The sequence below is a fragment of the Macrobrachium nipponense genome, chromosome 39 (assembly GCF_015104395.2).
Source record: "Macrobrachium nipponense isolate FS-2020 chromosome 39, ASM1510439v2, whole genome shotgun sequence".
NCBI classification, from domain to species: Eukaryota; Metazoa; Arthropoda; class Malacostraca; order Decapoda; family Palaemonidae; genus Macrobrachium; species Macrobrachium nipponense.
The window spans coordinates 203953-217288 of record NC_061099.1 but is presented as its reverse complement, the minus strand read 5'-3'; the positions used below and the strand labels follow the sequence as shown (position 1 = coordinate 217288).

General features: G+C 35.1%; 1 protein-coding gene across 1 annotated transcript; it reads right to left on the bottom strand.

Moving 5' to 3' along the window:
• Positions 1–4816: 4816 nt before the first annotated feature.
• LOC135209983 (regulator of nonsense transcripts 3B-like) lies at positions 4817–12827 on the bottom strand (the record flags this gene model as incomplete). Its single annotated transcript, XM_064242706.1, is given in 3 exon segments — positions 4817–5596; positions 6329–6707; positions 12667–12827. Coding segments are annotated over 3 exon segments (1137 nt in total), but the record flags the coding sequence as incomplete, so codon positions are not given.
• Positions 12828–13336: the final 509 nt, after the last annotated feature.

Here is a 13336-nt window from a genome sequence, read left to right as displayed (position 1 = left end):
AAGTGGTTTTATGGAAGTCTGTCATGCATCTGATGTAATGTTTTCCAAGTATATACCTATATCCCCCGGTGCAAGCAGGATCTGTACAGAAATATACCATTTGTTCCATATACTGACCGCCAAATATGGTCTAGTCTAGATGTTTCTTCAACTTTGTCAGTTATGCCTCCAGCTCAACAATTTGAACGACAAATGTTATGAGGTGATGTTCCTGAAAATGCAAGGTGCAATCTCATCATTGTAAAAAAAAAAAAAAAATGTGTTTTAATACCAAAGTGATTTTGACTAGAACAGGAATAGAAGTAATGTGTATTATGTACTATTAACACCAGAAGTTTTAGTTTAAGAGGCAAGTTCCATGCCATTGAAGCTGTCACAGTAGTCTGTATCCTCAGTACGTCAATATGTGCGTCTTTTCAGAATTAGACCACTCCCTTAATAGTAACTTTATTTTGCCTTGCACATTGCTAGAAGGCTCTTGACACTCCTCGAGACAGCAAAATCAGAGTAGAATACAATTCCACTGAAGAAATGTAAAGCTCAAATCAGGTTGTCAGTGCTGTACCTAAGACTTTTCAAGCATAACTTCCAAGTCTGGAGTTGACCAGACAAATATAGTCGAGAGGAGAACCTCTAAATGTCACAGAAGAAAGTTAGAAATCTAAAATATTCTGTCGATTAGTTTCGTTATATTCCAGGTATATATTTGAAATAATGAATACCAGGCACTTGAATATCCTGATGCACTTGAGACATAGCTGAAAACACCTTATTTAAAATTGGATGATGCGAAACCAGGTAATGGTTGGGGATAAGCTAACAGCCTTTTTGAGATGAGAAAATATTTTATTAGTTGTATTGATGTGTTTGTGCAAGGTTAGGGAAAAAATGTCCTTACATGAGTGCTAAGGATCTTTTAGTTAGTAGTATTCTGAATCTTCAGCATGGTTCTTGGAGGATTCTTGGAACTGGTTTGCAGACTTCTGTATAAAGCATGCGCCCCAAACTTTATTTTAATTTAAATGTGTAATATATGTAAGAGACTTTGGGAGTAAAACACAGATTATCTTGTGTATCCAGACTTTTGGCACATGATTTACGTACCTAATCTTTTCCTTCCGAGGTTTTATATCTAAATTTATCCTGACTCCTTCCCCAGTTGTGTCAAACCTGGCAGATTTCATGTACCTTGCAAGGTGTGCCGGACCCACTGTCTACCAAAAGCTTTTGATGTTTGTTTCAATGGCATATGGTAACGTTCTGTTATACTTGAAAGAATTTTTGTAAATGTAAATACTGTTGTTGATTCTGACAATGTATTGTTGTTGAGTGCAGGATTAGTTTTTTTTTTTTTTCTTACTGTTAATTTTAATTCGTTACGGGAAACCTTGGGCCAGTTATGCATTACAGTAAATAAAATTACATAGTCCTTTAGTACTCAAATAATTGGGCGTAAGGTTGAGGTTTTAATCTTGGGCTTTGATGGCCATGATTTTATTTATGGTAACCACATGTGCAAGGCATGGCTGTATATACTCGAGTCCGGATGACCTGTTCATCATCAGTAAATTTTTGTGTGGATACCATGAAGTTTACAAATTTTGAGTCCTGTGACTGAGCCATACCAATCCTTTCCAAAAGAGACTGGAAATAATTAGTAGGACTAAATCTCGGTGTTCAAAAGTTTATTTGTTATTTGTGGAGACTGTAATACAAAGCATAGTAAGTGGCTCTCCTTAGGGTTACTTGAGGTTCTTTGCAGTGTGCCTTGGCCCCCTGTTGCAACCCCTTTTGTTCCTATTGTACCTCTTTTCATATTTGCTTTCTTCCTTCTTGCATTCCTTACCCTCCTAATAATTGATTCACAGTGCAACTGCAATATTTTCCTCTTGTTGCACCTTTTACTGTCAATTTCCATTTCAGGCTGAATGACGTCTTAGGTCCCAGTGCTTGGCCTTGGCCTAAATTCTATATTTAGTTCATTCACAATGAATGGCTAACTTCAATTTCCATAGAACAACATGGCTATTTTTTTTATTTCTGTGTATTCGATTTTGTCCAGCTAGTTAAAGAACTGGTGGCCTGTAGTAGTTAGCAGCAGCGAGTTCCTGAGGACGGGATCTTTAGTGCACCAAGACCTATTGTGTCTGAAGTTCCACAGGGTAGTGTTCTTGGTCCACTTGTTTTTAGTGTATACAAGTGATATGGTTGTTGGCCTGGAAAACAATATTTTTCAGTATGTCTTACGTTGCCACGCTTGTGGGTGTAGTGAAGTCTCATGAGAACTGATGCTGCCTTTTCAGCCTCAGTTGGGACATGGACTGAATCAGGGAATTGTGTAGTCAGTGGGGTATGAGGCTGAATTCCAGTAAAACTAAAAAGCTTTATCAGCAGATCTCGTACCTATTCTATGTGCAACTTTGAGAAACATCTGAAAGTCCGTCCTCTCATATTTAGGTTGCTTGCCCCAGATGTTTTAACCAGAGAGAGAGAGAGATCTTGGGGGTAAATCCCTTGTGATATTTTGGGAGATGAAGCAGATATTTCTGCTCTCATCTCCTTTTTAAGTCTATAAATATTTGTAATAACATTTAATTATTTTTTATCTATCTCATCATAGATATATATATATTTATTTATTAAGCATTTTCTTCATTAATCCATTCATTTCTCATATGGTAATTTATATATGAACCATTTTCTTCATACTCTTATTAACTCATTCATAATGTAATTTATTATTTATTTAATCTCCATTACGGCGCTGAATGGCTTCTTTGGCCCCAGTGCCTGGGCTTTTGCCCTAAAACTCATACATCCATCCTCTCATATTTATAAATGCAACCTGTTCTAGGTAAATTTCACTTCCTTTACTGGAATAATGTTTTCTGATTTTGATGTTTGCTTCTGCCAGAGATTTAGCTCTAAATTTAGATAGTGGTTTGTGGTGGCAGGTTTCTGTTTCCTAATACTAGTATCATTTATGACTTGGACCATTGACAGATGGTCTCATTTGTCACTTTTTCATTTATTTCAACAGAGATCTTTCACATTCACCATTGATCTCTGATCCACTTTATCTGCCAAGAGCTAGTTAGTGGCCCTGTGGGCTTGTTCTATATGAGTAGGTTTCTTCTACTGAATTATGATAACTTTTCATGGTCAGTAGCAGATATTCCCTTGAGAGAAAGTGCCAAGGAAAAGGGAGTCCTAAGAGTTACTCATGTAACATTCCATGCTTTATAGAGTTTTTTTTGCATTTGTTGGATCACAAATGGTGATGGTTGGAAAGAAATGCAATTAAATAAAGGCTAACAAATGCCATGTGTACTATATAGTAGCCTTGGGTTTACAGTGATTCTATCACAAGTTCACATTTAAAAGGTCTTTCAATGGATGTCTAGGTGCTTGGAATTTTTCCATGTATAGTAAATGGATTGCAGACCACAAAATAATTATACAACTAGATGTAAAATTCATTTCACCAATTTTAAGATTTCAGATTATATAACCATACTGGTATTAGTCGACAGCAGTGGTTTTTACATCCTTGCGCATTCTGTTTGATGCTGGGGAGAGACTGTTATACCTTCATAGGCATTAGTTTACTTGATAATGGTATAGATATGAGAAGTTTCTGAACTAGCCTTTTGGTCATTTGGGAGTGAAAAGTTTTATAGACAGTAGTTTGTCTTATTGTAAAGGTGGTCTTGGTTTCATAAGTTTTTATGGCAGAAATATTTGAGATTGTAACTGCTACTGATGAAATAGCAAGGATGAAGCCAATTTAGTAATGCCAAAATATCCAAGAATCAGATTTGTTCAAGATCTACTTGGGAATAGTATAGACATGCTTAGAAAGACTGCCCTGTGACATGCTTAGAAAGACTGCTCTGTGGTGTTTATGTGTAATACCCGGTTAATAATAGATGGATACCCACCATATTGTGATGAAAGCCTAGTCTTTTTCCAGGCTTGGGAACGCTTGAAAATGAAGACTGCTTTGAAGCTGTAAATGGGGATTACTGGTATGTTGTCAATATCTTTGTGTTTGTTTCCAGTAGCCTTTTTCAACAATTCAGAAGGTAGTGTTCTAAAAAAAACCTAGCTGTTCCAATGAAAACAAGCATTCATATTTCATGGGAAAACCTTGTAAATGAGGTGCTACTGTTTGTAAGCAGGGGGGTGTACCTGCTTCTCACTTACTGTACATTGGATTGAAATGAAGATTTGTGCTTGGTTTTTTTGGATTTAATCTCTTGATAGTGAAATGGTGGATAGCAGATCCAAGAAGCAAATACATACTTGCAAACAGCATAATTGTATTGCACAAAATGGCTAAAGCAGATTGAAAGACAGTTATGGAAGGACAAAGGTACAATTACTAATGCCTGCATTTCACGTTTTGAGTCATTGCTGTAACTCCACTCCAGGGGATGGATACTGCTTAAGGCATAGCACACTATGTTAATAGAGGTTCTTAATTGTTCCTTTTTTGTCTTCACTTTTTCCAAATGCTCTCATTTTATTATGGAGTTACTTATTCAGAAAACCAAACCCAAATTCCCAGCTATCACATGGCTGGCCTCTTGACTTTGCCCTCCTCTTACTTTATTGTCCAACTATTTCAAATTTGTCATTTTCCAATTACTATTACCTTTCATTTAAAATTGAATGACTGGATACATTTGACTCTAGGGCTGGTTCAAAATTCTCAGATTAAAATGCTTTACTTTATGATGATTGCTACAAAAGTGAGAATACTAAGGTCTTTTTAATTATTTAGTATTATAATAGGAAAATTAAGCACAAATAATTTGCTTAAGATCATCTGTAATCAAACATTTACATTAAACATTTCAGATAAGAAGAAATCGCAGACAGGTCACTGTAAATCTAAATATAAACTATCAGCAGAAAAAGAAACAAAGTAAAGGTTTCACATTTGTGTAACAAGTATGTTCCACACCAAAAAAAAATATTTTACCTTAAAAATCCCTCACTCTCGGCTAACACTTCTCCTAAATGTCATGCTTTTAACCCCAGGGTACTTTTTTACGTCTTTGGAAATGCTTCCTAAACTATCTTCCGCCTTATTGTGCGTGCTATCTGAAGAAGAATGGGCCTCATCAACAAGGTCAGCATCCTCAAGTGGCTCCTGCATTTGACTGTCTTTTTCATCTTTTCCTTCTTTAATATCTGATATGTTTTCTTCATTTTCATCATTTTCACCATCATCATCATCATCATCATCATCATCTTCTTCATCTTCATCATTGGAGTGCTTTTGGTTTCCAGTAGCCTTCTCCCCTGTACCTTCACCACTGCTTCTGTCATCCTGACTTATTTCAGTAGTGGATTTACTCTCAGATATATCATCGGTAATACTTATAGTTTTTGTTGATTCCTCTTTACAGTCAGATCTACTGGAATCTGTATTTTCCTTCCTTGAAGAAGGTAATTTCTTTTGGTCCCCAGCGGGCATCACAGGGCTTGGACTAGATGAAGAGGTTTCTGCTCCTTCCTCACGATCTTGACGCATGCGGCTGCTAAGACGTGACTGACCTGGTCGATAGAGAGCCATTGCTGGTCGATCCTGTAACAGAATTGAGATGTAATTAAGCTGTGAAAAATTATGCCAAATGAATGGCAAAGGCAAAGATGAACATTGAGCAAACAAGTTTTATGAGAACATTTCCTCTACTTTGAGAGGCACATCTAAAGCTAAAAGATCAGGATCTTGACTATGAAATAACTTGAATCATCTGATCACTATTCACATAATGATCAATTTACTTTCTGCATAAACTACTTTCACATTAGACTTAATTTATAAGATAGCTTCCATTAAAAAATTTGGAAAACCAAGTGGAAAAAGTCAATTGACTGAATGGAAAGTACGAGACAAAGTAATGCAGCTGTGGCCAAAGGATTATGGCAAGGAACTATTTGACCCATCTTCAGTGTGTCTTGCATGTGTTCACAAGCCGCACTGTGAGTGGCAACCCTAAGAGCAAAATGAATGGCTAATCTTATCCCTAACATAATGGTGTTTGCCAGTAATTTTTTCCCTTTCATAACTGTAACATAGTATTGCACAGTTTGTAATTTAATACAATAGGGAAATAATAGTTACTGTGCATTGGGGTGAATTAAATGCCTAGCACAGATACTTAAAAAACAATTAAAAAAAAAAATGGAAAACATGGCAAATGTTAGTCTTCAGTATAGTATAGCCAAAAGATATTAAGTTCAAAATTAATTTTCAATAAAAATAGAGAATAATGATGGCTTGCTAGATTACACGGTTAAAAAAAAAAAAACTTACTTTATTTCGTATTCTCCTTTCTACTCTCGGATCTTTTTCTCTTCTTTTCCTGGACGGAACCTTCTCCTCAGATTTTTCCTCTTTCCTTGAAGAATCAATTTCCTCTTTTTCTGGTGTGTTTTCCAAATTCATATTTTCCTCTAAAGTTTCAATTTCAACATCATCTTGTTCTTCCTTGGGTTTCCTTTCCCTCTCTTTCTCTTCTTTTACTTTATCCTTTTCTCTCTCTTTTCTTCTACCCTCACTATAACGCTTTGATTTTGACCCTTCAGGTTTACTTGCAAGCACTTTTTCTTCCTGTGCTTCTTCTAAGACGTCATCTTTATGTTTCAATTTCTCCTCTTCTCTATGTTTTGCTTTGTCCTCCAATCTTCGTAACCTGCGATGCACCAAAATTAAAAAGGTAATAAAAACTATATCAGCAATATTAAAATATTTTGTCAGAAAATTCATCTTTTCTGTTCTATACATGGTTTTCCCAGACCACTCCCAAGTTGAAACACACCTGGCATCGATTTTGTACTTTGATGCCAGAGTTTATCCAAAGCAGCTATAGTCGATTCACATAAGGTAGATTCTTGCGCCTACGAGACGTTTGTTTGGCAGCCTCTTTTTGGCTGGTACCGGGAGGTAGGCCGCACACTCAGTGTGTCATATTTTCATTTGTAGCCAGTTTATATTTCTTCAATTTTCTCACATTTTGCAAAAGATAGGAAAGTTTTGGTCGTGCCAAAGGATTCGGTATTAAATGTACAAGTAAATTATCTTTTCCTAAAATCACTAAGATAAAACACAAAGGATTTACGAGTAAAAGTGAAGAGATAAACATTTCATATTTTATACCTGTTTTTATTTATCATCAGATTTTGAATAATTCATGCGATCAACAAAATAAAATGCATGTTTTCATACAATAAAATCACTGAATATGCTGGTGTTTTCAGATTTTAGATGTGTGTAATATGTGAAGAGAAAATGAAGAATATGTCTTATCATGTTGCAGCCATACTTGACTCAGCCTTAAAGGAAGACAATCTTTCTTAATTCTTTGTTGTTTCTGATATCTTTTGTTTAAAAATATATTCATAAAATAAGATTAGAAACAATATTCTGAAACAACCTGATTAAAGCTTAGGCTGAGTTGAAGAGTGTGAAGTCTGTCTACAGAGTTCAATTTCTTTGCAGGACTGAATTCCCCGCGGCCCGCTGAGATCCGAGCTACCGATACCAGATGCATCCATCTGATTATTATTATTTTTTTCTTTATCAGATATATCCAGCCATACTATATGATAATGGAAATTCTGTGTATTTATTTTTAAAAAATGTAATGATATAACATGGTAAATATTGTCGAAACTGGACCTCTTATATCGCTAATTGGCAATTCAAATCTCTTGCTGAGACGACACAACATCTTGCAGATCACATTCTCTCGGATGCAACATAATAAGACATATTCTTCATTTTCTCTTTACATATCACACGCATCTAAAATCTGAAAACACCAGCGTATTCAGGGTGAATTTGTTGTATGAAAACACAAGATTTATTTTATCTTGATTGCGTTAATGATGCAAAATCCTATAAGTAAAAACAGTTATATAAAGAATTGAATGCATCTCTCTTCACTTTTACTCGTTGCAATTCCTTTGTGTTTTTATCTTATTGATTTCAGGAAAAGATAACTTAGTTGTACAATTAATACCGAATCCTATGGTATGACCAGAACTTTCCTATCTTGTGCAAAGCGTGAGATGATTGAAGAAATATAAACATATTGCTAGTTTTCTAAGCCACAGACGAAAATAATGAGACACTGAGCGAGCGGCCTACCTCCCGGTCCCAGCCAATCAGAGGCCGCCAAACAAACGTCTCGTAGGCACAAGAATCTACCTTAAGGGGAATTGACTATAGTAGTGGCAGCAATAGTGAAGGTGCCATTTGTACTCTCAGCCAAAACTAGCACCTTTATTTGCATGTGAATAATTGTCTATTTGATACATTCCAAAATAATGGCAATTTAGATCTACATTACAAGCTCAATTAACTATAAGGGCTATATTGTATAACATTATAGGATTTTAATGATTTTATTACTGTTTTAAACAGGCTATGCCTAACATATAAGCAACTGTCTCTTGACTTCAAAACTACTGACACTTTGTTTTGTGGTTTTTAAATGTTAAACTCATTAATGAAATGGATAATCTAATGCCCAAAAACAAAACAAATGGGTAATGTTAAGTATATTACTTGCTTAAACACATACCACCTTTAAGTAAGGATGGGTTTGCAAGGTCTGTTAGTTAGTCTTGCACCTTTGATTCATGGGACTCTGTTTCAGACTGGTTGTGAGCAGTTTATGTACTTGACTTCCCTAAATATAGCCTTGAACTTAGCAGAGTCTGCTCATTGTGTATAAAATGTCTTATTTTTGCATCTAATTTTTTTCCTAGTTTAAGGTGAATATGTCTGTCTGTTGACAGTGTTCTCAACATGAACATAGGACATCTAACATTAGATAATATTTTTTCTAATACATTTGATATATTTTGTACTAAAATGGTTTTATTTCCTTATGCTGTAAAATGATTGGACATTAGAAATTAATTACAATTTATACAGTAAAAATTTGTGTAAGATGTACATACTTATATGTAGTAGATATATTTATAGGAAAGTAACAAAATTGAAGAAAAATGCACGAGACAATGGCAAAATTGTACAAAAATTAAAAAATGTAAAAACTATAAAGCCTGGGCAAAATTGTACAAAAGTAAAAAAAATTTAAAACTATAAAAGCTTGAAAAGATACTATGTTTTATAGTTAAGAATTAAAAACAAAGGTTTTAAGTACAAAATTACTCCCCATAAGAGGCAAAGTGGCCCAAGGGGATTAGCTTGATCCTATGATTTTAAAGGCAGAAAAGACTCGAGTGCACGCACACTGTTTTATAAATGTACAATAACCAACTGACGCCCAGATGCACACAACAGCAAAATAGTCTTTTATAGTATTAGAATAGACTATACTACTCTGTTTTTTTCCATCTGTCCATCCGCCTGTGGTGTTTCCGTATGGTAACACTGCATCCCGGGCTTTAGATAGTTACATTCAGCTTGCATTCAACAATAATAATACAGGCGTTCCCCGGGTTAAGACGGGTCCGGCTTACGACGTTCCGAGGTTACGACGCTTTTTCTTAAATATTCATTGAAAAATCCGCCCTGGGTTACGACGCTTGTTCTGAGGTTACGACGCAGACGCTTCCGACGCTCCGAGTTTACAACGCTTTTAAAAAACACATACTATGATAAGATAAGAATACTTTATAGTTTAGCAAAGTTTCTCTCTCTCTCTCTCTCTTTGTATTTTCCAACAAAAATAATCACTATAATTCTCTCTCTCTCTCTCTCTCTCTCTATACTACAAAGATGTATGTTTTTTAGTATGATAAATAAATGATTTACTATTTTCAAATATTAATATTAATTTATACAGCAATAATATCAATTCATTAAAGAAAATACCATAGTGAATTAGTAAGATTTTAGCTTATATTTAAAAAATTATGGAAGAATGAAGGAAATCCCAGTCTTCTTGAAGTAACTTCCAGTAACCTTTTTCAGATCCAGGTACTAAAACTGTCAGCTATATATCAAGTTCTGTGACAGCCAGGAGGGGGAAGAACTGGGGGAGAGCTGCAGTGTTGCAATCACGTGGTCCTGACATTTTCCGAGATTTTTTATGTACTTGTACTATTTGTTTTTAATACTTTCAAATAATAATAACAATAATAATAATAATAACTATAATTACAAAATTCATATGTGAATGTGATAGTATTTTAAAGAAATACAATACGTACTAATCTATCCATGTCACTTTTAATTAAGGTTAACACTCTCTCTCTCTCTCTCTCTCTCTCTCTCTCTCGTCTTCTCTCTCTCTCTCTCTTGCCACACAAGATAATAATGTGTCATACATAGTGGTAACTCCCTCCCTCTCTTTCACTGGAAGCGTTATAAACAGAGAGATAAACAATCTCTTTCTCTCTCTCTCTCTCTCTCTCTCTCTCTCGTCTCTCTCTCTCTCTCTCTCTCTCTCTCTCTCTCTCTTTTACCAAGATGAAAGAATGTTTTTATGGTACTAGTATGTAAAATGTTTATTGATAATTTCAGTTATTTAATAATAATAATAATAATAAAACTTTAATTACAAAATTCATAATGGTCGTATTTTAAAGAGATGAAAATGACCTTTGCCATTTCACTTGTAAGGTAATTCCTCTTTCTTACTGAGATGAGAGAATTTTTATGGTAGATGCCAGTGTTTATTATATTTTCAAATAATAATAATAATAATAATAGAAGTAGTAAGTAATACGATAACTAATTTCAAAAGAAATTCTTCCCTTTGTCTTTTTCTGTATCAATTTCCCCACCTCAACGCGAGTGACACTCAAGCTTAACAATGCCATACAATGGTCAATGAATTTAATGGTTTTTATGTAATTCCTTCTCTCTCTCTCTCTCTCCTCTTCTTACTGAGATGAGATCTGTTTTCATGGACGTTTGTATGTCAATGAAGTTTATTCATTAATATTTTCCAATAATAATAACTAAAAGTAATCAAATATTCATATCTGAGTATTTTGTTAAATAAAATAATCAGTTCCATTTTCTCTCTTTTTAAAATACTGTAAGGACAACTCCTCTCTCTCTCTCTCTCGGTCTTCTCTCTCTCTCTCTCCTCCTCTCATCTCTGGTGTCAAAAAAATTACCACAAATCTCATCCCTCCTCTCTCTCTCTCCTCTCCACAGATACTTGTCATTACATTTGGTGTTTTTCTCTCTCTTTTATCTCTCTCGCTCTCAGCAAAAGAATTGATAGACAGACACACTAATTGCACAGTCCTCTCTTTCTCTTTCTCTTCTCTGGAGAAATATAGTATTTATGGGAGGGGGAAAAAGTTGCCTGCAGACGTTCATTTCAATCTATTGAAACCTAAGGAGTTATTTCTCTTCTCATCTCTCTCTCTCTCTCTCTCTCTCTCTCTCTCTCTCTCTCTCTCTCTGTATTTTAATGAAAATATACAGTAATTTGTGAATACACAGTGTTACACATGAAAAAAAGTAAATTAGTGATAATTTTAGAGATACGGCATTAGTGATAATTTTAGAGAGACGGCCCTAAGAAAAATTGCAAATTAGTAGTGAAATTTTCCCTCTGGACATGTTTTCAAGAACGTCGTTCCAGCTTACGACGATTTTCGGGTTACGAAGCGTCTTAAGAACGGAACCCCCGTCGTAACCCGGGGTGACCGCCTGTAATATCCTATTTCGAATATTAACGGTGTACTTCGCATACAGTAAATTATTAAAACACTTTTCAGTTGCAAATGTACACCAACATATCCTTTTATTTACCTAAAACTTACACATACCGTAACTCTTTTAAGCCCGGGACGCAGTGTTACCATACAAAAACACCACAGGTGGATGGACAGATGGAAAAAAAACAGAGTATAGTATAGAATTTAGGCCAAAGGCCAGTCGCTGGGACCTATAAGTTATTCAACGCTGAAACTGACAGTAAAAATGTTTTAAAGGTGTAACAGTAGGAAAAATGCGCAGCTGTGCAATGAATCAATTGTTAGGAGAGGGTGGAAGTAAGACGAAAGAAAGAATATGAACAGAGGTAGAGTAAAAAGTAATGAATGGTTGCAGCTTGGGGCCGAAGGGAAACACTGCACATAACCCCAACAAATAATGCTTCTAAAGTGCACCACATGAGGTGCATTAACCCCCAACACAGGTAGTATCATTGTTATCCCAAAGAGAGCTTATTGATGTTAAAACAAGGCCTCAGAAACTTTAACAGTAATATTACGTCCCTCGCCGCACTAAAGATATGAGTTTGTCTCCCTTAAAGGAAAGCACTAGTTGCCCCTGATGCCCATTCTGGGCTGTTGGCAATTGCAAGAAACTCACAAATGTACCTTTCCAAGGTAAGGCACAGAGAAAAGGGCAAAGACAAATGCAGTAATAAAGAACAACAGCAGAAGGCACTTGGAAGAGCAATATAAGGGACTAATGTAGAAATATAAACAGTTAGCCAGTTGCTACAGTAGAATAAATGCACTTAATGAGGTAAAGAACTGCAATACTAAATAATTTTTTCCCACTGGGATACTTTCCTCTTATCATACTACAGTATACTGTTGAGACTAAGGTTTTGTAATGCATAGTTTGCACTTATATCATTTTAACATCCAGTTGCTTTCTAAAATGAACAATACCCTATTCTGAATAACACAGAACATAACACAAACCTTTCCTCTTTCTCTCTTTCACGTCGAAGTTTCTCTTTTTCTTTTCGTATTTTCAGCCTCTCCTCTTCTCGTTTTTGCCTTTCTTTGTCTCTATCAGCTTTTGACCTCTCCTGGCGTCCCTCTGAGACATAATCATCTTTGCCTCGTTCTGGTCGTAAAACCTGAAAATAAAGCATAAAACGTTCGGTAAATATAGCTTAATACTTTTTATGCTCTCTGCAATTTATCTATAAACAAAAATGGTCTCCAATGGGAGTCATAAGTAAATCTTGACTGCTGTGTCAAATGGCATTGAACAAATCATACTTTTCTTTTAAATTCTTTTTAAATCTTAACCTTTTTTTAAGTCAAAGTTCATTTCACTATCCTTACACTATGGGAAAACTATTTACTTTATAGAATTGCAGACTACTTTAACAAGGATGTATTCATAAAAAAATAGAGTGGAGATTTAAAAATATCAGTCAGACCACAATAACTGCATGATTGGACAGTATTAGCAAAACACTGGACTCCCCACACTGTTTTATTGCTGTACCTAGAAATTAATTAAGCCTTAATCAAATACTTTGTAATAATAACGAATATCTTTGCACTGCCATACAGTAGTTACAAACCAAGAATATATGCTTATTCTTTTTTAAATACACCAAGGAAGTGACAATGAATT